The 25,845-nt window shown below is 32.3% G+C and overlaps 3 protein-coding genes across 13 annotated transcripts in view; 1 reads left to right on the top strand and 2 right to left on the bottom strand.

Moving 5' to 3' along the window:
• Positions 1-3,785, top strand: part of LOC142240582 (monocarboxylate transporter 9) — a 62,041-nt gene extending 58,256 nt beyond the window's left edge. For all 3 annotated transcript variants that reach the window (XM_075312274.1, XM_075312273.1, XM_075312275.1), the window contains one exon: positions 433-3,785. In XM_075312274.1, coding sequence (XP_075168389.1) covers positions 433-587 — 155 coding nt within the window. In that variant the 3' untranslated portion in view covers positions 588-3,785. The remainder of the gene's footprint in view (positions 1-432) is intronic.
• Positions 3,786-7,984: 4,199 nt separating this feature from the next.
• Opa1 (Opa1 mitochondrial dynamin like GTPase) lies at positions 7,985-17,931 on the bottom strand. Of its 7 annotated transcripts, none has more exons than XM_075309034.1 (16): positions 17,738-17,931; positions 17,239-17,539; positions 17,033-17,168; positions 15,433-15,549; positions 15,206-15,280; positions 14,558-15,147; positions 14,273-14,500; positions 14,051-14,196; positions 13,810-13,977; positions 10,981-11,168; positions 9,955-10,032; positions 9,239-9,633; positions 9,048-9,166; positions 8,894-8,978; positions 8,419-8,623; positions 7,985-8,359 (listed from the first exon to the last, which is right to left on the bottom strand). In XM_075309034.1, the coding sequence occupies exons 1-16, from the start codon at positions 17,767-17,769 to the stop codon at positions 8,295-8,297; spliced, it is 2,928 nt and encodes a 975-aa protein (XP_075165149.1). In that variant the 5' UTR covers positions 17,770-17,931; the 3' UTR covers positions 7,985-8,294. The 7 variants fall into 7 exon arrangements, with proteins under 7 accessions (XP_075165149.1, XP_075165151.1, XP_075165150.1 ...); XM_075309036.1 differs by having other exon boundaries at positions 10,990-11,168; XM_075309035.1 differs by having other exon boundaries at positions 13,810-13,974.
• Positions 17,932-19,457: 1,526 nt separating this feature from the next.
• On the bottom strand, positions 19,458-25,633 carry Snrk (SNF related kinase). 3 transcript variants are annotated; one of them, XM_075310401.1, is made up of 10 exons: positions 24,775-25,633; positions 24,089-24,307; positions 23,844-24,019; positions 22,829-23,183; positions 22,601-22,732; positions 22,316-22,466; positions 22,089-22,188; positions 21,448-22,016; positions 20,725-21,162; positions 19,458-20,646 (listed from the first exon to the last, which is right to left on the bottom strand). In XM_075310401.1, exons 1-10 carry the CDS (start codon positions 25,011-25,013, stop codon positions 20,335-20,337), a joined length of 2,691 nt encoding a protein of 896 aa, XP_075166516.1. In that variant the 5' UTR covers positions 25,014-25,633; the 3' UTR covers positions 19,458-20,334. The 3 variants fall into 3 exon arrangements, with proteins under 3 accessions (XP_075166516.1, XP_075166515.1, XP_075166514.1); XM_075310400.1 differs by having other exon boundaries at positions 21,448-22,188; positions 24,775-25,250; positions 25,329-25,632; XM_075310399.1 differs by having other exon boundaries at positions 21,448-22,188; positions 24,775-25,632.
• Positions 25,634-25,845: the final 212 nt, after the last annotated feature.

Raw genomic sequence — 25,845 nt, 5'->3', positions numbered from 1 at the left:
TTTTTTTTTTTTGAAACTATAAATTTTTGAATCAAACTAAAAAGGATTAATAATAATAGTTATAGAAAGTGATTGAAATAGTTTCGTTTTTAGTTAAAACAAATTAATTGAATTTGCCAATCAACATCAATTAAAAATTTAATTGAATCAATTAAAAAATTAATTGAAATTTTCGAATGAAATCAATTAATTCTTTAATCAAGTATTTTTTTGATGCCCAATTAAAACTTTGATTGATACTATCATTTTCGTGATTGAAGACATTTCAATTACAAAATTAATTGGATCAATTAATTTTGTGATTGAATCTGAAAACAATAGCTGCTTTCCATTTTTCCGTAGACTTCTTGCCGTTTTTCTGTTGTGCTTACTAACAAATTTCCCTGGGTGTATTCCTTTTAACCAACACTATTATTTTGTTCTTATTTCCAGGTGCTTTATACGATGCCACACAGGATTACAATGCCTGTTTCTATTTCTCTGGCAGTTTAATTTTATTATCGGCTTTCCTATGTTATCCCTTGCCCGCAGTGGCCAGATGGGAAAATAAGCGAAATGAGAAGAATACACTGCCGGCACATGCTTAATGTCCTACATTTCAACCGTCATAAATAAAGCTTCCAACCCCCAATTTCATTTTCATGATCATCAATATTGTAAATTGTATCTTAAAGGAGAGAAATCAAGGGATTTCAAATGGAAAACAAGAGAGCATGGCAACCAATCAGCCGTGGCCCAACAAACTGTTGCGACAAGAAAAATGTTGAAGGAAATAGATAGATGCGAACTTAATTCGAACTTTAAAAGCTTATTAAGTAGTCAAAGTAAAGCAATGAACCTTGCTGGCGTAACAGAAACACATTCGCAAATATGTAGGTGCTTTCTTCTGTCAACCATAATGAAATAGTTTTTTTTTTGTTACAAATCTGCTCAATGAAAGATAAATGTTTGAGATTGGTTTGAATTCAACTAGCTTCTCAGCATAACTCTTTGAATACGAATTGTATCCAAGCGTTTTTCAAATGTTTTTCTTTTATAGTGTTTGGATAGTTAATGTGCCTTGCATTTCCTTGTTATACTAATGTTTTATTTTTTTAAATATTATTGTTTTTAAGTTTTTTTTTTCTTTACTGTACTGTACTTTATTTTATTTTTTTTAATTATCAGTCATAACCCAAATATTACTGTTGCATTGATTTTTTCTTTTGTAAACTAAGCGTAATAGTTAGAAACTTGCCTCATCATACATATATATACATAAATATATATGAATATTAACATATATATTGTTTTATAAAAAGGGTGATCAAATGAGACTGATACAGGTTTTATGATTTTTTATTTTTTTGATTTTATTTTATTTAACCTCAAATAAACTAATACTAACTAAATAAAAACAAAAAACTATGTTGTAGTAATAGTTAGTAAAATAAAGTTTAACGAAACAAAAATGTACACATACACACACTATTGCGGTTGAAAAGGTGTGAGAAGTGTTGTTGTAGTCAACAAACAAGGCACAGTGGTCTAAAATGTAAAAAACAATACTAAACTGTTGGGATGACTACATCAAAATGCTCTAGACATTTGTAGAAAATGATATAAGATCTTTGGTATCATTGTTCTAATGTAGGTAACTTTACCACTGATATTTTCCATTGAGAACCACAAAAAAGCGTCATTCTTAAAAACTAAGGAATCATATTATTCAACCGTCTTCAGGGGGATATCCCATTACCAACATTAAAAAAATGCCATTGAAATATTTGCATGCTTTGAACTGAAGTTCTAAATGTAGCCGAGAAGTATTTATAATACGACTGGTATTTGTAATCAAAACCGTATTATAAATCAGTGTCGGCGATGATAAGGTATATTAATAACACGACTGGTATTTGAGATGGGGATAAAAGTCGTATTATTTATCAGTATCGGTAATGATATTTACAAATGATATTTACAAAAATATAAGGAAGATTCATAAAATGGATTAAATGAGCCAGAAAATTGCACAAATTTGAAAAAAAAACTATGGAATTTGCTGACATAGAAGTTCAATAACATTGAAAAAGAGCAGATTTACCACTATCCGTAAAAACAGAACCATGTCGGCTGACGTTAGGCGAACACTTGTTTAGGTGTAAAGGTGGGTACTAAGTTCGAATTTAGCCGCTAAAATCAAAAATAAATCTGCAAAAACAGAATAAAATTATATTTTCTTGTTTCAAATTTTTGTATATATTATTATGAGGAATGATCCAATGCAACAATTGAAAATGTTTATTTACTGTGAAATAAATTATTAAAGGAAAGTAACCGTCAACAAAATGGCCAATGATGCCAACATAATACTGACCTTAAGAGCGTTATTTTGGTATTCATAGAAAGACTTTGTGTTTGAGATGTGTTGAGGCATGTATGCGGATACACAAAAAAAAATATATATATAATGGATTCAAACACGAAATTAATTGATCCAATTAATTTTTAATTGAAATGTCTTCAATCACAGAAATGATAGTATCAATCACCAAAGCTAATTAAAAATTTAATTGATCCAATTAAAAATTGATTTATATTATTAATTCTTATAATTGATTTTTGTTTTAATTAAAAAAATTGTTGAATCAATTAAATTTTTAATTGAATATTTTTGAAAAAGGCAGAAGCTAATAAAGAGAATTTTTTGCCATTAAGGTTGTTTTATTCGTTTGTGATGGAAAATATTTTCCTATCGTCCCTCATGCTTTTAATAGCCCACGGAGACTATGCCCGAAATCTAATCAAAGTCAATATTAGATGAAATCAACATAGATTTGAGAATATTTCAAATGTGAAAATATTAGTTGGCTCGTACAAAATATCCCTAGCAACTACAACAACCACGGTTCCTCATGGAATACCTAGAACATTTTGATGGGTTCCTTTCTATTATTTAAGAGTTATGATACCATTTCTATTTTGATTGCTTTCGAACCACTGTGCAATGCTTTGGTTGATTGGGGTTTTGTTGTTTGGCTAATAATATCTCTTTAGTTTTGTTTTTTTTTTTCTTCTAAATAATTAAGTAAAGAAAAGTGTAAAACAAACATTTTATTGGCCTTCGTTTTTGTTAGAATTTTGCACAAGTGCCTTGGCCAAAAACTAGGTCTAACTCGCAAACGAAGACCGCCACTCTATGACCTTCACTTTCACACACACACACACTCACACAATTCGAAGCGTTTTTCAATTGAAATTATTTTGTGAGTTTTAATTGAAGTTTAGCAATATGGTATTTTTATAAGAAGTCTTTTTATTACCGCATATTATACACTTAATTACATTTATAAATATTTGATCCCTTTTTTATTATTAATTTTCGGTTAACAAAATGAAACCTAAAACAAAAAAAAAAACAGAATGGAAAATACATGCATACATCAGTAATGAGATGTTATATTTAGACCAGCTGTTGATCAGCATTTAGATTAAAAATAAATAATAATATAATTTGAAACAAATTCTAGTGGCGTATCCTTCCATGAAATGGCAGAAAAATAAAACAAACATATAATAAGTTGTATATTTGTTTTGGAACATTAACATGCAAATATTTGACTTTAAATAAATGTTTCGCACACCCCGATGTGGATAGAATCTAATCAGGATGCCAACTAGAATTTATATCATAAAAGCCGTAAACTAATGTGTCAAATTAAAAAGTAAAAAAAGTGCCTTTCAATAAATTAAAATGTTGTTTTAAAATTAATAAAATAATAAAATTTATTTTTATTTTAATGAGACTTTTGAGTATCAATTGGACTTTGCATGTAAGTATTATAAAACATTTCTGGAAACATTATTTGTATAAGGGGTTAGTTCGGACAAGGCTAATGTGATAATTATGTACACACAAATTTTTTTTTCTGATTCAATCACAAAATTCATTGATCCAATTAATTTTTTAATTGAAATGTCTTCAATCACGAAAATTATAGTTTTAATTGGACATTAGAAAAATACTTGATTAAAAAATTAATTGATTTCATTAGCAAATTTCAATTATTTTTTAATTGATTCAATTAAAAATTTAATTGATGTTGATTGCAAAACTCAATAATTTTTTTTTATTATAAACGTAGCTATTTTCAATTAGTCGTTTTGTTATCGTTGATTTATTCTTCAATCATTATTAGGACTGTCTTCTTTTAGCACTGGATGCAACATTTGTGACGCTTCTTCGATTCACAATAGCAATATATTGTGACTATTTTATCGAAAAACATGAAATTCAAAGTGATACAGTGTCATCAATAATCGCAGCAGTAAATATTTATTACTAATTGGAGCATTTCATACATTAAAAATGCAAGATTTCACTTCTTTTCTGTGATTGTTTTTAAACAGCAGATGACAGTGTTGCATATTTTTGGAGATGTCCTGGATAAACGAGTACTCTGTTTTCTTTTTGTCCTTCAAGGATTAGGGTATCCAGTGCTAAAAGAAAACAGCCCTATTGTTATTTTTGATTTCAGCATAGAACCATGTATTGACTAAACTACAAGTGCAGCTTAACCAACAGAGGAAAAGATGTTTGTCAAATTTATTTGGGCAAAGCCCTATAGACTTCAAGATGGGTGGATGGACGCACGTTTCGGAATTACAACATTCCTCATCAGCATCCTCTACTTGCCGCAAAAGTATCAAGCAATTATCAGAACAAATTCTGGTAGTTCACCAAATCCAAAGTGAACCACACTTGAACCTTCTGAAAAACGTTTTATGATAGTCGGCTTTTGCCGAAATAAATCTTTGTATAAACATTTCTCTTTTCCTTTGCCAATTTCAAATCAACAATTTGAGTGCAGTTGGCTGGGTTTATTTTGACTTCGTGTTTTTAGTTTGATTAAAAAATTTATAGTTTCAAATAAATTTTAAGTTAAAAATTAAAAAAAACGTATTTTTAATTGACTTACCCCCATTTTCATAAAGCTCCGTTAGTGTTCCGTTAACTAACCAACTTTTAAACCGTATTAGGGACGAAGCTGTCATTTTGGCTTTATATTCCATAGGCCAGTTAGGAAATCAAATGACCAACATTTTTCAGTTAAATTTAACCGAAGAGAAGATATTTCCAATTTACTTTCTGTTAACTGGCAATTAAAGCATAACGGAGCTACATGAAAATGGCCGTTAGTCTTCCGAGTTTGTTTAAAAATTTAATTGTATAAATTAATTGTTTAATTAAAAATTTTCAATAACTGACTTAAGTAACTGAATATTTCCATCTTGATTAAAATGTTAATTGTATCAATTAATTTATTAATAATAAAAAATTTTCAACTTCAATCAAATTTTTAATTGGAAATATTTTGGTGATATTATTTTCTGTGTAGCCTACTAAAAGGAACAAATATTTCAAAAAAAAAATATCTCCTTTAACCCCATAGACTTGGACCGTCGAACCTAAAACTTTTTATCTTCGGTCGTAACAATTATCCTCTCATATGAAAAATCAATACAATTTTTCATTAAAATTGTGCTAAAGGAACAATTTCATAAATACGACAAATCTTTTCGTGATTGTAATGTAATTTATTTTCGTAATATTTAAAAGCATTTTATTGTATTAGTTTACAGATTTTTTTGTGTGGATACGTTCATCACGTGACAACAAAAAGTCACACAGACAATACATCCATAAAATTATACATATTTGTTGCAAATGTTATTATAACTTGATGGGGAATAGCCCAGAGCAAATTTTCACAAAGTTTGTATTCCTTAAAATGGATTATTAAAGAAAAGTAATCGTTTAATAATAGTCGTCGTTAAATAAATTCATCAAAATAAATTAATCATGTACTGGAATGACACATGTGACACAAAAACCGTGTTGGCAATTAATACTTCGCGTTTATGGAAAACGCAAAATGTTAACATTGTTTTTCTCTCACACATCTACTGTGCTCCCATACACAACATTGACCACACTGTATTTACCGTTATTCATGCTGTCGCTATCCATGTGCATTTTAGTTTACAGACGGAAAGCAATTAGAGCAAGTGTGTTTTTTTACCTCCGTGTTTTGAAGAGTTCAGGTAAGTAATTTATTTTCCAATTCTAGTGATTTACTAACGTCTATATATAAATCAGTTTTTAAAGTTAGACCCGGCATGCAACTTTAGCGGAAATTCGTTGTTGTGCCAAAAATAAAATTGTCCATATATTTCTGCAGTTGCTCCGGGCAAAGATGTATGCATTTCCTACGAATAGAGGAAATTAAAATATATTGTTTAAAAAAATATCGTTTAAAACCAAATAACGATCATAGTAGAAATGCATCAATTATGGAAGCTGTGGGTTACTCTCGCCACTCGACATACATCGGAGCTTGGCAAAGAAACACATACAAAATTGCTTTAGAAATGATAGTTTTTTCATATAGTAGACGACACCCTTCCCTTGCGTTAAATTTCAACCGAATGCGGTAAGCCAAAAAGTTAATTCTGTTGACTATTTTCTCGATACTAACATATATTTGGTATCGAATACCATCATTAGCTCTCTGCAATAATAGTGTCCCAAATTTTGGGGTATAATGTTATTCGATATTTTAAGGCACGAAAAACTGTTATATGTACTCCATATAAAAATTTTCTATCCGAATAAATGTGGGATAAACCACCATGTTTCCAATGTTACTTTTATGTGTCAATATGTCCAAATGGTACATAAACAATTCATTCATTATTTCACATACTCTTAGAAAAAAGACTACATTCGTTTATGCTGTTAAATTGTTGTACTTCAGCAACAAATTAAAAAATATTTAGTTTGTAAAATGTTGCCCATGTCATATTTAAGAATCAAAAATACATAGTTTTTGTATTATCCTACCCTCTAATGTCTTCAAAAGTTCCTAAATGCTTTCAGCAAACATTTTATTTTATGCTGTTATGCCTTAATTTTTTGGCAGCCACCACAATTCAATAGTAGCATACCCGGCTTGCAAGCAAAGGGTAAATCCCAATTTCGACCGAACGCTTAAAAGTTGTTCAGCTGTGGTTTATTCTCTATAAGTAATACTTGTGACATTTCTGATGTTTTTAGAAGCTTCTCTATGTGGTTTCACCGAAATTGCCGTTCGGGCTCGGCTATAAAAAGTAAGTTCCTTGTCATTGAAGTACACTAGAATCGAGACATATTCATAATATATAATTTGTTTTTGTTGTGTTACGATATCCCCTAGTTTATTTTTTTCTTTGCTTCAGTCGAACTAAAACGTGTGTTAGTGTAATCGATTCTAAAAAATAGCAAACATTGTTTAGCTTAGGTATAGTGGCAGCCCGCTATTTCAGGCTCACTTAGACTATTCAGGCCATTGTGATACCACAGTGGTGAACTGATCGCTTATCACTGAGTGTTGCACGATTCTATGCTAAGCTCAATGACAAGGGACCTCCTTTTTATAGTCGAGTCCGAACGGCGTTCCACATTGCAGTGAAACCACTTAGAGAAGCTTTGAAACACTCAGAAATGTCATCAGCATTACTGAGGTGGGATAATCCACCGCTGGAAAACTTTTTGGTGGTTTGGTCGAAACTGAGTTCGAACCTACGACCCTGTGTATGCAAGGCGGGGATGCTAACCATTGCACCACGGTGGCTCCCTGACATTGTTTGCTTTCCCTTTTTCAGAAGACATTTTGTCTACACAATTTGATACCTTAGTCCTTGAAATTCTCTCATTTAAATGAGTTTTTTTCTGATTATATATTTTGCTGAGATTTAAGTGATCCTAATCCTACAGCCGATAGACGGTTGACAACTGTTAAACAACTTGTTATTAATTATACTGGGACATTCGAAAGAATTTCACTTTTATTATTTATTTCAAATTCGATCCAATTGTTATCTGGTTGATTTTTTTTACCTTACCAAACAATCCGAAGTAATAGTTTGCTAGAACCTTCTTTTAGTAAATAAACCATAAACTATCTTAACTTGTTCATTACAACAATCTTTATTCTAAAGAGTTGAAAAACTTAAAAATAAAACAAAAGATACAATAGGCTTGAAAAATATAGAGAATGCAATTCAATCGAGTCGAGTCGTAAACAAAAAAAAAGGAAAACTCAACACAAATGTATGTATTTTATAAATAGTTAAATAAAAAAACTATATAAGTATAGATGAAGATCAGGACTAGACACTAAATTTAAATGACTTATCTATAGAAAAACAAAAGACCTTTGATTTCTTGTTTTGCTTGTTTTGGTTATGAACAGCGAGAATGATAATTTTGGTTTTTACTTTTCTTGGTTCAGTGAATTTATGAATTCCTCCAATTTCTCTTGTATCTGTCTTACTTTAACTGGAAAATAGGAATAATTAAAAATTGAATTGTGGTGAATATAGTCAATATACACTTACTTAGTTCTTCGGCTAATGTTACTCTCTTGCCTGTTAACAAATGAGCTTTCTTTTCTTCATCTTCGCTGAATTCGTCTAGGACTTCTTTGATTTCTTTGTCTAGTCTTCGGGCTTCCCGGTTAATGACCTGTTGACGCAATGCATTTGCCGTTACTCGGATAACTTGTTGAATACGCCAGAAGAGCACAACATCGCTACAATTTATCTTTATTTGAAAAGAAAAAATATTTGATGAAAAAAATTTTGAAAATATAAAGCAGCTATGATTGACTTAAAGTTAAGAAACTAACTGAGAGCTAGGCAACCACCTTGGTGCAATGATTAGCATGCACTGGCCTCATGGCCTGCCAATCCTAACACCTGGAAGCCTATGGGCAACCCAGTTGAGGCGGATGCTTCCTTGAACAGGATGTGAATTCTCTCAATGTCACTTAAAATGTATATATCAATTGTTGTAAAAATATTATTAACTTACATCACACTCTGCCCCTTGTTGACTGTATAGATAATACGCTTTGCGGCAGTCTCTAGCTCTTTGGAGAGCTTGTTTAAGGAAATGTCTGAAATAGTACAAAACGAAATTTTTGAAAAATATGACAATGGTAGCATGGAAACTATTTCATAAATACCTTCTATATACGGGGAACCATGTTTGTCTAATATAATCTGTGTCCACTTCAATATTTTCTCTTTGCAGATTTTTACGTATCGTAGTCAATTCATCATACGATAGTGTAGGCATATGTTTCTAATTTTTATTTTTTGTAGGAAATTAAATTATTAGTAACTATTTTGCATTTGAAAATATAAACAAACATACTTCATCATTCTTAAGTATTTTATCCAATTCATTTTTAACATGACGTCTCTTGTTTTGATCTTCTGTCAATGATTTCCAATGTGTTATACGAGTAAACTGGCCTGGTCCAAACATTTCACTGAGTGTTTCTTCAGTTTGTGCCAATTTGGCTGTGACTGATGTCTCTAAAAATTTCACCGCTTGATCCCATTCACTTTTGTCATGAACAAAACGATCTTCTAGAGTATTCAATTGAATAACTCTTAGCATATCTATGGCTTTATCTTCCCAAGAATGTCTCCGGATAGCCTCCTCTACAACGGCAGCTTTAAGATTATCAAATATGTTATCATGATCAGGGGATTTTTTCGCTTTCTCCATGAGTGTAATGAATTCTTTTTGTAAAGTTTCCCAACCTAGATATAGAAAATAGAGAAATAATAGAGAATATAGCATTTTTTAAAAAGATTATCGGAAGCATTTATACCCTTCACCATAGATTTGCCAGAATAAAGATTTTAATATTTTTTTTGCCTCAGTGTAAATACATATATAGAAAAAAATTGAGTTCTGTGAACCATCTTTTATACACTATTATGGATTCATTAGGCGAGAGTGCTGTGCACTTTTGAGATGTTTCACTGTATTAGAGGCTAAATGTCGAACATAATAAACACTCTGTCCTTTGGTGAAGGGTATACAAATACATAATTGGTTAAGTATGAATCTAAACTTACCAGCTTCCACAGATTTTGCCGGCAAAGCTTGTTCCGCCCATTGCCTCAGTTTAATATCCACCATAGTATTGAAGGAATCTTTTTTTTTTGCATAACAAATGTTAGAGAAAAAAAGAATTATGCCATGGTTTGCAAATGGTAAAATATGAGGACAAAAATTAATAATGTATACATTAAAATAATGGATATGAAATAATGCTATGATTTTTTTTTTGTATATTCCAAAACGAAAATGTTAAACAATAGACCAAATAATAAGAATGTACAATTATTAAACATGCCAATTATGATGAAATTAATAGAGAATTTAGATAATGACATTGCATTATAGGGACAAAAGAAACGAAAGTATGAACAAAAAGAAAAATCTATTTAGAAAATAATGTGCAATAGACATTAATACTTCATTTTAGAACTGACACCAAAAATTATTTGGAATTTAAACTTTCGTTTCTATTTCTATAAAAAAAGTAAACATGTGAAATATTATAAGAACTAATACAATATATATATAAATAATTAAAAAGACTGAAATTTGTTTTGCATACATTGGAAGCATGCCAAAGTATTGATGGATATATGCTTTTAGTAAAATATTTTAGTATTTATATTCAATATTTTGATGCTATGCTTGATAAACTGGAAAAAAAGATTTCGATATAATTTCTGATAAGAATTAAATTTTCTCAAGCCCACAGTTTATCACACATTTGTTTAGGGCTACTTCATGTACAACCACACCAATTTATATATTAGAACGAATTTTACATTCAAAAACAACTACATTCCAGGCTTTTAGTATCTCTTGGCCTGTGACAATTATCTCGTTCCAGTTAGTTTTAGGTAACATTTATAGGACACTGTCTGTGTTTGGAACATATAAGCCTATGAAAATGTTTTATCTTTTGGTACAAGTCTTATTTTTCGTTTTTGAATTGAACGGCGACAACACATATGTTTTGGACGACTATGTTTCTGAATCCTATGTGCACATAACTAACTTAAAATACAGTGACAAAATATTACTTTGAGAACCTGACTGAGCAGCTGGCAGATAAATATTTTCGAATACATAATTCGATAATTTATCCCATAATCTATCGTTTAGTGCTTCTTCCCATTTTTTAGCAGATATTTGTGATAATGTTACAACTTCATCTAGAATTTCGCCTTTGGCTTTATCGAAAAGTTCATCACGACCAGATTCGCGCAATCTGAAAAGGTAGAAAATAAAATAAAGTGATATTATAATACACTTTTTCAGATTTTTTTGTAAACATATATTTTTACATTGTGAGAATAGTGTCATATTTGATTTCCATAGCAAATGCGTTAACAAAGAAAAAGTACCCGCTTTATTTTATATTTTAATAGAGGCTGTTGGTTTGTGCATATTCCATAATTAGAAAGGAACGGACGGGCTTCTAAGTTTCCTCTTATTCGTTTCTATTTTCCTTATATCTTGTTCATCAGAAATTGGACAAAATCATGTACAAATAATTTTTTTTTATTTCAATCACGAAATCTATAGTTAATTTGAATCAATTGAATGCTTATATGAAATATTTTCAAATTCAAATAAAATATAAATTAAACAAAATATTGTTTATATTTTTTTATATACGTCATATTGAAATCTTAATTTAAAAAATATTGTTCTTATTTTTTTTATGTCATATTGATCCTGTGGTGAGTTTATTAGGTTTGAAAGGTAAAGAGAACATGTTACCCTTATTACATACAAATTTGTAGTTTTGGGCAAAATCGTTCACAGTAGTGATTTAATAAGAGGAACTAGTTTCTTATATATCATTGCTTAATTGCTTTGAATAAAGTCTATCATTCAGCCATAGGCTATATATGGACTCCCCAAAACATTTTGGAAATATCATTTTTGACCATCGCATAGATAGATCTATTTTCCATTTGGCTACAGTGGTCGAATTTTGGAAATATCATTTTTGACCATCGGATAGATAGATCTATTTTCCATTTTTTTTTATTTATTTATTTTCTCGATTTTGTAATTTGAAGCCATGGGCCAATATATATTAAATTACAATAAAGACTACTCCAAAATTTAGAATACAAAATTATAAAAACATAATGACTTAAGACTAAAAATAATAATAATAATATGGGTAACAATTATTTAAAAAAAGGAAACAATGTATAGATATAAATTTATGTTTATAAAAAAAAAAAATACTATAAATAATAATAATTAAATCACATATTTATTGATTAGTGTTAATAATTGTACATGACGATCATATAAAGCGGTAAGACAAGTAATGGACACAGCATACTATAAAGTTTATTTATTTTTTATTTATTTATTTATTATTTTTTTTTTTTTTATTATGTCAGATTATGTCAGATTAGCAAAATGAAGAAGTAGCTTTTTTCGATATGTAGGACAGGAAACGTTGAATGTTCTCAAAGTTGAGGGTAGCGCGTTAAAAACACGGGCTACTCTGACCCCGAAAGATCCATCCAAATAGGGCAGAACTCTAGGTATAATCAACTGATTTGCCCTGACCGAGTGACAGAACGTAAAACTACTAACAAGAAAAGATGGAGTACGATTACGAAATATTTTATAAAACAGCAACATAATACGAAAGTATACGAAATTAGAAAAAGAACAATTAAGAAAACGGTGGACGTCTGGGCTCACATGATCAAAGATTCTACGAGAGTATTTGGCTACAATGGTCACATTTCTCTCGGGGAACAGTGCATCAACTTTTTTCTAGGCCATTTATAACTACTCTTAAGCAACGTTTTTACCATCGGATACTGGACTAAACGATCTATCTTTCGCATATAAATCTGTATGCCCATCTTCCATTTGTCCACTGTAGTCACATATCCTTTTGTTTCATATACACTGCATTACAATTTTTCTATGTAGGATTATATCGCTCATTTTTCACATATAGGTGGCGCTGACACGAATATTCAAATTCGGATTTATTTTCCCTCACATTATGTATTGGGGTGTTATTTCATATTTTTGTAATTTGTTGCAATCCTTGGGAAATGAGGGGCTTCTTGTGCTGACTTTGAAGTGTAGGACCGACTGCAATGAGGGTTTTTGTGACTGTTTTCTGTGCTGTAAAGCCTCATGAATAGTTTTAACTAAGTTTTCTTTTTATTTTATTAATTTTTGTTGTCGTAAGGTGCGTTTTACCAAAAGGGTGCTGATTTAATGAAGCCCGCCTAAAGGCGGGATTAGGCATTAGAGGGTTAAGTTCATGCTGATATCGATCCGGCTTCAATGCAGCCGATCATCGTCTGAGTCTATTTCATCGCTGCGTAGGTAGTTCGTATTTTAGATAGTTGCTGTTAATTGATACTGGCTGAGATTGCTCACTGCCCGTTTATTTATACAATGGAAATGCCCCCGGATATAAGTGATTAAAGGTGGAATTACATACCATGCGATCAGGCGTGCGTACGTTGTATTCGAATGCGTTGACGAATACGATTCTTCAATTGAGTTACACATCATGCGTCGGAACACCAATGAATTTGCTGATTATATTCCATGACTTTATCTATTTTAACTTCAATCAATAATTTCTCGTCCATATTTTTGATTGTTTTTCGTTTCTTGATTTGTTTACATGTTGTTTAATGTTGTCAACGCACCTGACGCATTGAAAAGTTCGTCAACTTTATGGGTCATATGCATACGTTACTTTTGTCGTGTAACTCAAACAATTGTAGTTCCAACATTTTAACTTTTTTTTACAATAGCATATAACGTACGCACGCATGACCGCATGGTATGTAACTTAATAATTCACGTAACTAAACTATTTTTGCCCATTTAACATTAACACTTACCTAGGGAAATTATTTTTCCATTCTGTTTCCAAATTGAAACGTGTTGCCTTAAAAGCATCAGCTTGTTGCTCAATGGTTTCTCTAACCATTTTCCAAAAACGGTCTGATACAGCCAAACTAAGGTTACGACTGGTGACTTGATGTGGCATAATAACACCACGGCGTCTGCTAGAAAACAACATTAAATTTTTTTCATATCAAAATCACATTCATAATATATATGCTTTATCAAACGACTCACTGGAATAATTTAGAATTTTTAAAGAAATCTTCTTCGTATTGTCGTATAGCCTCTATACTATCGTCTTTACGACCACGTCCAGTTACAACAGCATAATAACCTAATGCTTTCATGGGGAATAGTTTTCCGGATAAGATTTTACGAATCTATAGGGGAAAAAGGAGATTACAAATAAGGGTTGTAAATTTTCTCTCAATTTCAAACAAAAATTGATATTCTTACTCTATCGGGATCGGCCAATTCTTCAGCTAAATCCACTTTTGTAAGTACGAATATAGTGCGACGACCCAAAGGATCACATTGCATTACCAAATCAGTGACATTACTGCGTTCTGCATCCACAGAGCCATCTTGGATACATAATATAATGGCATTAGGATTACTCATATAGTGTTTTGTCATTTGATGTATAGAATCTTTGGTATCTGAGGCCATATCCACTGTCATTGTCTATGCAAAAATGAACATTGTATATCTGACATCCAAATGAATTCATAACATACTCACCGATATAATGCCTGGTAAATCTACCAACACCATACGCTGTAGACCTGGACCTTTAACAGTCATTGATATAACCTCATTGCTTACAGTTTTGCCACCACGTACTGAGGCTCTCATACGAAATTCTACTTCTCTACGTAGCTCCGACAAATCCGATTCTTTAGTCAGATCATATTCACGATCCGAGTCACGAAATTGTGCCACATGGTAGGGACCTTCGGCTAAGGTGACTTTAACTGGAGCTCTTGTCATCATTTCACCACTGCCTCGTGGAAAGATTCTTGCTTTAGCGATCGATTCCAATACAGATGTTTTACCACTACTTTGATCACCTACCACAACAACGCGAGGTAAATGATCGGCCATAGAATAACTTGTGTCATAGCCAGAGAGCTCGTCCAACACTTCGGAATACATATCAATAAGGGATTTTTTAATTTTCTTTGTGCTAGTCTTCTTATTTTGTTTGAGTATTAGAAACTGTTGGCGTAATTCACGATTTTCCTTTTCCATTTTTTCCAATTCCTTTTGATATTTGATTTGAACATTCATGATTTCTGTTTGCAGTGTCTCAACTTGTGATTGGAGAGTTTCTAAAGTAAAGAATAATTAAGAAAGCATGTAGAATTTGATATTTGAAATTAAACTTACCGTATTTCTTGCGGCTTTCATCTTGAGATAAACTCAAGGCAGCTACTGTAGTCTTCGATTTGATATCATCTTTGGCTGGAAAGACAAACAATATTTTTGCCATAAAAACAAATAAAATTCAAATATACTATTAGTACAAATATATAGCAACATATCTCTCACTTTAAATAATCTTAGCTTAAGGATATGTAAAAAGGATCTTAAACAATTTAATGGTAAAAACATACATTCGACTATAGCCACCCCTTGATAATCTGCTGCTTCAATGGCATCATCCAAACGATTATCAAACCACTGTCTCCATTCGTTTACCTTGTCCTCTCCGAGTTGTTTCAGGCGGGGATCTAGATGTGAAGACATAAAACCCTTATTGTAAATTAGGTTTATGGTTGCGGTTAGCTTTTTTTTAATTACTTTATAATACAATTATATGTGTTTGGTTAATGAAATGAATGAATTAAATATTGGTCATATGATCAATTATAAAGCCATGTAATGCCTGTAAATTGTAAAAATATTCATTCTATAGAAAAGCCGTCACTTTAATTCAAATGAATTTGGCGTTTATTTTTTTATTTTTGAAAGTTTGTTTTGTTTTTTTGCGACTACATTTGTTAACAAAACTGGGTAAATGAAATTCTTGTTTTTGCATCAGAATTCGTTCAAATAGAATTGAGAAATATAAAAAAAAGATTTCGAATTGTTGATGCATTAGCGCAGTAACAAACCGAAATGGTGATAGAAATGGTTCAATTTGGGAAGATCAACTATCATTTATTACTTCCAATTGGAGTTAGCATATAAGAACCTAAATGGGGGAGATTACTCATTTTGCCTTAGATGCTTGTGTATATTTGTATTTGGCATTTCGTAATATAGTTGTCAAACATTTAAAAGTATTTGGTATTTGTGGTACTTCGCATTTTTTTATATATTCATTAATTAGTAACACGTAAGCCAACAAGGCCAATAAATGTATTACATGGTAAACATAGCCCAAAATCTAGCCTAATAATAATTGTCCAAGAAAGATCGTAATATAGTTGGCAATCAATTAAAAATAAAATGAGCCTGAATTATTTATAGCAGGCTAACATAAAAATAACTATAAAAACCATCATAAACATTTTGTACTAATTTTTTTTATAGAATACATATACAAAATTCTGATATTCGGTCGAGAAATATTTTTTTTTTTTTAATTTTTATCTAAATAAGCTTTTGACTGTGCTTCCTAAATTCCTGGATTTCTTCTTACTACTCCTAATATAAATAGATTATTTAAGTATGTGTAACGGAGTAAAATAGAAAACATAGTTATATGACCCCAGGGGAAAGGATCAACCGCTGGTTCGATATAGGACTAGTCCCTGGTGTGTATGCACCAATCCCAGTTCTGGTCAAAACGTATGGAAAACACCGGTCACTTTAACATGGGTTTATCACGGGGTAAATTTACATTTTAGCACACGACTTGGACTCAATCCAAATAACACGTTCTGGGACAGTTTAGTAGGACTAACCCATTAAACAGGTCTCCATGAAACAGTCCTTAACGTCTTCATAATTTGATAATGTGAACCAATTTCCCGTGAAAAATTATACTAATGGAAATTGTAAGTATGTATGCTGAAGGAATGTTACTAATGCTGTTAAACAACTCATTCGTGCTATGTTATAGATGAGCATGAACCAGTGAACTTATATCCCAACAATTTATACATATAAAGAAATAAAGTTCTATTAGCATTTAAAGTGAGAGATAGTTCCAAAAGCGTGGTTAAATCGTAGACTAACTAGACTAATAATTAGCCTACACATACATACCAATTTCTATAACGTCTTTGACGGCACCACCAATCTCCATTAGAGTTTTTGAAAATTGACTCCATTTTTCACCCTGAGGCAAGGCTTCTTCCAACCACTTGAGATCGGGTAGACCATCTTTCCAGTCTTCATATTTCTGTACATAAAGCAATAGGCGATTATATAATAATTATGAATCAAAGTCAAGTCAATATCCAAAAATATACCTTATTTAAAGTCATGCCACCACCAATAGCACCACCTAAGAGCAAATAGCGTAGTTTCATAGCACCACGTAGTATACGGACAACGACCATGCCGTAACCACGATTTGGTGGTATAGTCCATCCCTTTGGACCATGCGGTGCTAAGAAGTCATTACGAAAATTCTGACCACCTCTGTTGTAGCCATTCTGATGTTGATGATGTGTATTGCTACCACCGAAACGATGATTCAATGTGGAATAGTTAGAGTTGGAAGAAACCACAATTTTATGACACAAATACGTCACCCGTTTGGTAGCATTGCTATCGACACGAGAGAAACAAAACAAATGAAAACAATCATTATTTATTTTTACAACAAACGAGAGATGTTGTCTCCTAAGAGACTAGGGGTTGTGCAAAAAAAAAGAACAAGAGTAACACAATTTTTTTTTTCACGGGCATCGGACAACGCCAATTTCATAACTCCCCTTTGTGAGAAAATATTTTTGGAAATCTTACCGTTGCGCGATATGTTTCGTAACCCGTAACATAGTGTTTCCAATTTGCCAGACGATCTTTTCCAATATTCCTGCAATTCCGTATTGGAATTTTCAGAGCAAATGATGGATTTCAGGAAAAATAAAACCGAAAAATTATTTTCCTTGCGTAGAGCGGCGACTGGCTGATGATGACATGAGATCAAGATTCTTCTTCTTTCTCTGCACTAGGAATAATGACAGCTGTGTAGCTCTCTCCTTAGAACCATCACCTAAAATAGAACGTAAGACGGCGATACGCTTTAGAATGATGTTTGCGTATAATATTTGAAGCACTTGCGAAAATTCCTGTTACATGTCAACAATACACTTTTCCATGTATTTCTTATGAGAGCAAAATGTAACCATCGATAACAACGTCTAATGGAATTTTCGTTAGCAAATATAGCAGTGCATTTCTTATGATTAGAGGAAATTTCTTTAGAGGCGCATACCAGCCTTAAAATGAAAATATTTGTTTGATTCATTTAATGCGTGTTACGGACAATAAGTTTTTCCGGACGGAACGTCTGTGTTTTATGCGCTTTACAGACTATCAGTTATTCCGGACGATAGTGCTCGCGTCGAACATATCCCATATATTGTGCACATTCTAAGTTAAGTCCGAAGGCAAAATCGATACTGTTGCATATTTATGGGATCGATAACACATTTACCGATTATTTATGCGCTTTACAGACTATCGGTAAATGTGTTATCGATCCCATACACATGCAGCAGTATCGCTTATACCTTATAATGTGTCCAATATATTCGACACGACCACTGTCATCCGGATAAACTTATAGTCTGCAAGGCACATACAGCTCGTTTGGTATCAGCTTTATCGGAAATTTCGTTTGCGTGTCGATAATACAGTTTTGGCAAGTATTTCTTATGGGAGCAAGACGTAAACAATCGATAACGACACCTCAGGGGTTTTCGTTAACAAATGCAGCAATGCATTTGTTATGGGTAGCGAAAATTTCATTAAAAGCGCATACTAGCCTCAGCCTTCAACTGAAAATATTTGTCTTCGCTTGTTCGGTATCAGCCCTAGCCGACATTTCGTTTGCGTGTCAATAATACAGTTTTACCATGTATTTCTTATGGGAGCAAGATGTAAACTAAACAATAGACAACACCTCACGGATTTTTTGTTAGCAAATATAGCAATGAATTTCTTATGGGTAGCGGAAATTTAGTTAGCAACGGCTTTAAGCAAAATTTCCGCTATCCTTAATAAATACATTGTTATATTTGTCAATTCCCGGCGGCGTTATTATCGATAGTTTACATAGAGATTCTAGGAGAAATACATGTCACAACTGCACTATCGACACCCAAACGTTAGATCTTCATATCGGGCTTTTATTCTGATTCTACCTTATTGAATTGATGCTTCGTTTTATGTAATATACGTGATGTTATATTTAGTATTTTGAATAAATTGTTATATTAATGTCAATTTTTGCACTGGAAATTAATAGTGAGCAGAGTCTCAAATCATCGGCACGACTTGGCGGCTTCATTTCAGTCCCTTTTTCTTATAATGCTAGACCACAATTTTACAGATCCAAAAACGTGATATTTTCGTTAGTTAGAAACTAATTAAAAATCCCCAAATTGTCGATTACAAATTACAATATCTAATGATTCTGAAAACTTAAAACCCATGTCCCAGCATCGTATAGAATTTCAAATACATAGTCAGCTTTTTATTTGATTCAATCTACAATCGTGTTATTACTATTTTAGATTCTTGTATGCGTTTCATTTATTATTATTACATGATGTACGTTTAATTAGCTTTTCATGGTGTTTTGTTATTGTAGCTAAACAAATATATTATTGCATTAAATTTATCAATAAATAGTACTATTTAGTTATTTGTTTATTGAAATGGGGCGGCGGCGGGTAAGAAGGAATAGACAGACGACAGGGTATTAGGGGTGAAATAGTACTGGTTAAGTGTGATCCGTAATCAATTAATTTAGCTTCTATGTTCTTTGAATGCAGTAGAGTAATACATGTGTTATTTGATTTCTTTTTAAATAAATTTATACTTATATTTATTGTTTATCTGTTTTATTTTATATATATAATTTGTTTTGTTGTTGTTGTTACTAAATTCTAATAAACAGGCAATAAATGTCTAAATTGTAAGTTTTACATGTTACGGTATACACGACGACATATTTGTAATATGAATGCAAAGTTTTGTTTTTTTGTTTACCACAAATATTTGATTTAGATTTATATAAGAAGTTAAAAAAGGAATAATAACTCAACTTAATAATTATTATCATCATGATCATCATTGCTACATTATATCATTATTATTTATAAATATATAATTCTACTACTACTATATAGAAATAGTGCGTCTTGTTGGTTTTGTTGTTGTTGTTGTTGCTTTAATTCGAATAATACGAGCTTTGTTTTAAGAGGGGGGATTGATTTGAAATGTCATCATCTTTAGATTTATCTCCAGTTCTTCGAATAAACATCTAGCATCTTATGTTGTTGTTTTTATTATTACTTTGGTGGGGGCTCCATCATTTAACCAATACTAGATTATTATGAAAAATTAACCACTGGAAAATATTTGCCTAATTTGCGTATCTTCCTTATGGTTACAAAACATTTCGAACTGGTTGCCTGTAATGTTTTTGTTAGACTCTTTTCTTTGATGATCAAATCAATTTCTTCTATGGAATTCAGTTTATAAATGCTACTACTTGCTGAACTATGGGTATGAGATGATTTTAAGCTACTGCTATTTGAATGATGGCTGTAATCACCACCGCCACTTCCAATATCGCTACCGATCAGTTTCAATGTGTTCAATGAATTTCTGAGTTGCTCAGCTTGATTGGCAAAATCGGAATTCTATTGAATAAAAAGAAAATAAATATTATTTTTTAAATTAAGGTTTTCGCGGTAATTTCTAATTTAAATAATAATTACCTTTTTCTTATAATCTTCTTTTGGTGATTTTTCTATTGGGCAGGATTTAATGAAATCGACAACGTCCTCAGAATCCTCTTCATAATTGAGACTATCATCGTCGTGGTCATTTCCATGGCTGTTTGCCATCGCATGACTATTTGTCTTATTCTCAAATAGACCCATTGATATGAGATTGTCGCATAATTGATGACGCATTTCGTATTCTTGAGCTTCAGTGATACGATCTAATGATTGACTTTCGCGTATTCGTCTCCTTATCCGTATTTGATGATTTAGAGTGCTTGATGGAGCCGAATGTTTTGTCTCAGCCAGTGAGTTGTGGACTTTTTCGGCACAATCTTTTGTTTGTCTATTGCTATTGTGTTTATGATGTTTGTGTTGTGAAGAATGATGGGTATGCGACTTATTGCGTGTATCCGATTCAGATTTGTTATGCTGAAAATGCAGGAAATATCGAAAAATTATCAAACAAATCAAATGGACCTTTGTTGGAGAGTTTGAGCTAATTTTGGAGAAACTTTTATCCCAAATGGCTTGATGGGAAACATTTTTATTTGGTCGGTCACGTTGTCGTTGATTTAAATCAAAATATACAAAAGTCATAAATCGGATGGTGTGGCTAATTGGAATTTCCTTCAGGCTGATATTTTATTCAAAGATCTCCAATTTCCATTGTGCTCACAACCCCAACATACATATACATGCTTTATTCCAACTTACCTGATGCGTTTGACCCTCCCTTTTATTGCTAACATTTCCTGATGTTATCAAGTCATGGGTACCACCATGAGTACCCGTAGTAGGAAAGCCTTGGTCTTGTGAATCGCTCGAATCATCATGGGAATCTCGACGATGCATACGAAAACGTGTGGGGGTATCACCACCAAGTTTGTGGATTTTCTTTTTATTGCGACTTTTTGTATCGTCGTCTGATGCCTCTGAACTGCTACACGATGGTGTCCTAATCTTATTCAATTTTGTATGCCGTCTATGTGTTAGCACTGGATTTTTATGTGAATTCCCAGGTAAATGTTTTAGTTTGCCTATTTCCAGTTCCTTTAAACCCTTTAAAGTGTCTTCCATCTCAGATGATTTGTCCACGTTTTCAATGTGTTGTAAATCCTTATGAACTCCAACTACATCAAGATCGGTTGTATCCTTGTCGATTTGTTTGAGTTTTTGCGCCAGCGCAGCATCAACAGATACAACCATTTTGGTTGCCGTATCCATTACTACAACATTGTCATCGGCATCTCCTCCACCGCCACAAACATTGCCCTTGTTAGAGGCTGTGGAGGAGACAATATTAGAACATTTCTCTTGAACAGAACGATTGAGGCGGCCATCTGATATTGACTCACGTCTAGTGACAGCAACTTTTAATTCATTCCCCTCGGATTCATGGGAGGACTCCTCTTCATCTTCTTCCCGTACAATACTGCATTTTCGAGTACGCTTGTCCTTTAAAATGGAAAGAGGTGGGTAGCAGCACAACCAATTAATGTGAAATTAATAGAAAAAAATTAAAGACCGTTAATTTTATGCTTCGATTTTTTTTGTTTGCTAAAAAAATAAAATGTTAACACACCGTTTTGGCTTCATTTAAATTTTGTAAAGGCTCCGGAGTACAAACTATATTAATAGGTACCAACAATGGTTTACCACTTCCTGCACCACCTCCCCCGCTCTCGAAGGGTTTGCCTTTTTTATCCGGCACTTGGGCACGCCCCACAATATTTCTTTAGACATGAGAAATGTACGAAAGATGTTTTAGTTATATGAAATGAAGTTGATAGCAAAATAAAGTATTTTATCGATATGCTGGTGATTACTATGGGTGATATGAGAGTTTAAATGATAACATCCAACTTACTTTTTGCCTTGTAATGATGCCAAATTTGGATTATGCTTTAAATGCTGTTCTTCTCTACGTTTACGTAAACGCATTTCAGCCAATAGGAAATATGTTGCAGTTATATGATTATACTTATCTTTATCTAATGCTCTGGAAGCACATACAAATATACGAATTAATGAATATTACCATTCTGTATACACACAAACTTATGAACACAATAAATGAAGATCTTTTTTCACTTACTGTAAAATGTCCTCTTTTGGTGCTATATTTCCATTGATCATCTTTTGTATTATGAAAGCATGATCTTCATCGCTTAACTGTTCTCGACTTATCAAAGGAAGCGAATCCATATGATCATTTGCTGTACTCATTTCATTTACCCAAGCATCGGCTGATATTTCCTCGAGAGTGGCACGCTTTTTAGGGTCACGAACGAGCATTGAAGCAATAAGTTTTCGACATGTTGGTGAAATTTGTGGTGGCACACTGTATTTGCAATCCATAATCATGGTCAAGGTTTCCGAATCATTAGCCTTCTCAAATGGCGGCTGACCACATACCAACATATAGAGTATAACTCCCAATGACCAGATATCTGAAAATAAAAAATAAATATTAATTATTTTAACAAGATAGTGTGGCATGCAGTGTTACGCATTGTTATGAAATGGTCGATATTACAAAATTTTATGCTTCAGTAGTTCTGGTAAGCAAATTTTCCTAATTTGTGCCTCTGTGATGATTTTATATAGCTATGGTTATATTTAGACACTTAGGCTTGTTTTTCAAAAGAACTATTTTAGACTTTTGTATACCAAGGTACCACGATAGTTGGCAGTGATTGAGAATGGGGGCGAATTCTCCACTGGTCGAGTATTGAACTGAAATGGGCAATTTAGGTAACTGCTCGAAATGTCGTGTTGTTAAAAAAAACGTTCGTATAGTGCAAACCCTACAGCAATTTACTATCTATAGTACACATACTGCTGACGATACATGCAAATCGTAACGAATTCTTGTTATTTATCTTCTGTGGAAGCAGGATTGTCCTAGGAGTATACTTTTTTGTTGGCAAACCACATATGCATTTTTTGTTTTCGTTAAATTGAACATATCATCCTGTAAATTTCTTTACTTCCCCATCTGCATTTCTACCCACCAAATCATTCAAAATAAAAAAGTTTTCTATTAAGCTTAAAATAATAATGATTTTGAAAACAAAACAAAAAGACATTAGATTAACCGCAAAACTTACCCACAGCTGGCGCATCGTATGAATCACCAAGTAATATTTCAGGCGCTGAATAAGCTAAACTTCCACAAAATGTTTCTAGTTTTTGGCCTGGTGAAAATTTATTGCTAAAGCCAAAATCTGTTAATTTTACAACACCCAGTTTTTCAAAGAACACTACATTTTCTGGTTTTAGATCTCTGAAAAAAAAAAGAAAAACAATTACATAAATCCATAGCCAAAGAGAAATATGCAGATTGGGGTCTTACCTATGGACAACATGTAGTTGATGACAATATGTGATGGCTCGCAGAATTTGACGAAAATATTTTCTTGCCAAATTTTCACTTAAACCTCCATCATGTTTCATAATATAGTCATAGAGATCGCCGCCATCACCTAGTTCCAAAACTAAATATAATTTAGTTTGAGTGTCTATAACTTCGTACAAACGTACAACATTTGGATGCTGTACCAGCTTCATGCATCTGTTGGAAATAAAGTGAAAAAAAATTTTATTATTATATTTCAAAGGAAGCCCATATGGAGATAAACATATTGTATTATTTTAAAAATATAAATATCTATTGCAAAAATTTTTAAATGTCGTTGCTGTCACATTTTGTCTTATTGCCTTGAACATTATGATATATAGTAAATCTACTGGCCTTACGTCATTGAACATTCCAGCATCCACAAAAATTGTGTTTATGCTGATGAAGGAAATGACATATATATTTGTTTAAAAAAAATCTAAAAAACTATACATTTCGAAACTATCTTTTAGTTAGTCAACAAGTAATAATACTCCAAGAACCTCCAAGACAGACTCTTGAATAACAACTCAAATAATATCTCAAATACCTAAACTGTTATTTTCCTAATCATCATGTACACCAATGGGTTTTTTAGAATTTACCTTCCGTAAATGAATACAAAACTCAAAATATCTTACCTTACTTCCTGAAATAAATGGGCCTTGGAGACTTCATCCAATTTTGTTTTGTCCACTACTTTTACTGCAACCTTTGCCCCCGTGAAGACATGGCGAGCTAATTTCACTACGGCAAAATGACCAGATCCCAAGGTCTCTTCCAAATCATAAAGCCCAGCAATTTTTCCATCATATGAAGCACCCCCTGATGGTGTATGGGACGAAGCCTCCAGCGTTCTGGCATGCTGGTGATGTTGCATATCACCTTAGTTGTGTTTCAATTAACACCAAATAGTGTTAATAGATGATGTGCGAGTCACTTGTATATGCAATTTCCGTTTTGGCACTGATTTTTAAATGACGACGATGATTTTATCAAACAAATATGATCCTTTATTATTTCTACAAGATTGTATGTGTGTGTACGTTGCGCAAGGTTTGCTGCTTTCTACCGTTGTTGTATCGGATTTTTTGATGCTTCTTCTTGCTGCTCCACACTTGCCAAATAGCGAAACGAAGAAAATATGCATCGAAATTTACTTTTGCTCCACTTTATAAAAATGTTCAGTATTTACCCTTGAAAATTTCTTATTTCCACTTTAAAAAATCTCTTAGCACTTAGGTTTTTAAGTTTTGATTAAAGTGGTCCATGGTTTCATTGAAACTATTTTTTCTTTCAGGAGTAGAGCAGTTTTACAAATGTCAGCACTCTTCTATGCATTCATTTACAACAAATTGCAATCCCAAGACATGAAATTCTTTGCCTTGGAGTTTACATATAAGTTTCACCATTCAAAATTCACTATTTATATCTTATTAAAATATTTCTTATTATCTGCCTCAGCTCGTCTTCAATGCAATAATTTCTTCAATTTCTCTCCAGCACGGTGTTAAGATGTAATTATTTTTTTTTTTTTTTTTTTTCCTTTTAAGTTGCTCCCAATGCCGATGAAAAAAAACACCCTTATTGGAAGACTTATTTGGCCCGGAATCACAAAGCCAACACTAATAGACATCGCAATGCTGTGATGAAACTAAATGCATGGACCAGTCTTCTCCAAGAAATCCGCTAAAATGCTCAAACCTTCTATA

The sequence above is a fragment of the Haematobia irritans genome, chromosome 5, assembly GCF_050003625.1.
Source record: "Haematobia irritans isolate KBUSLIRL chromosome 5, ASM5000362v1, whole genome shotgun sequence".
NCBI lineage: Eukaryota > Metazoa > Arthropoda > Insecta > Diptera > Muscidae > Haematobia > Haematobia irritans.
This window is presented reverse-complemented; position numbering and strand designations above follow the sequence as displayed.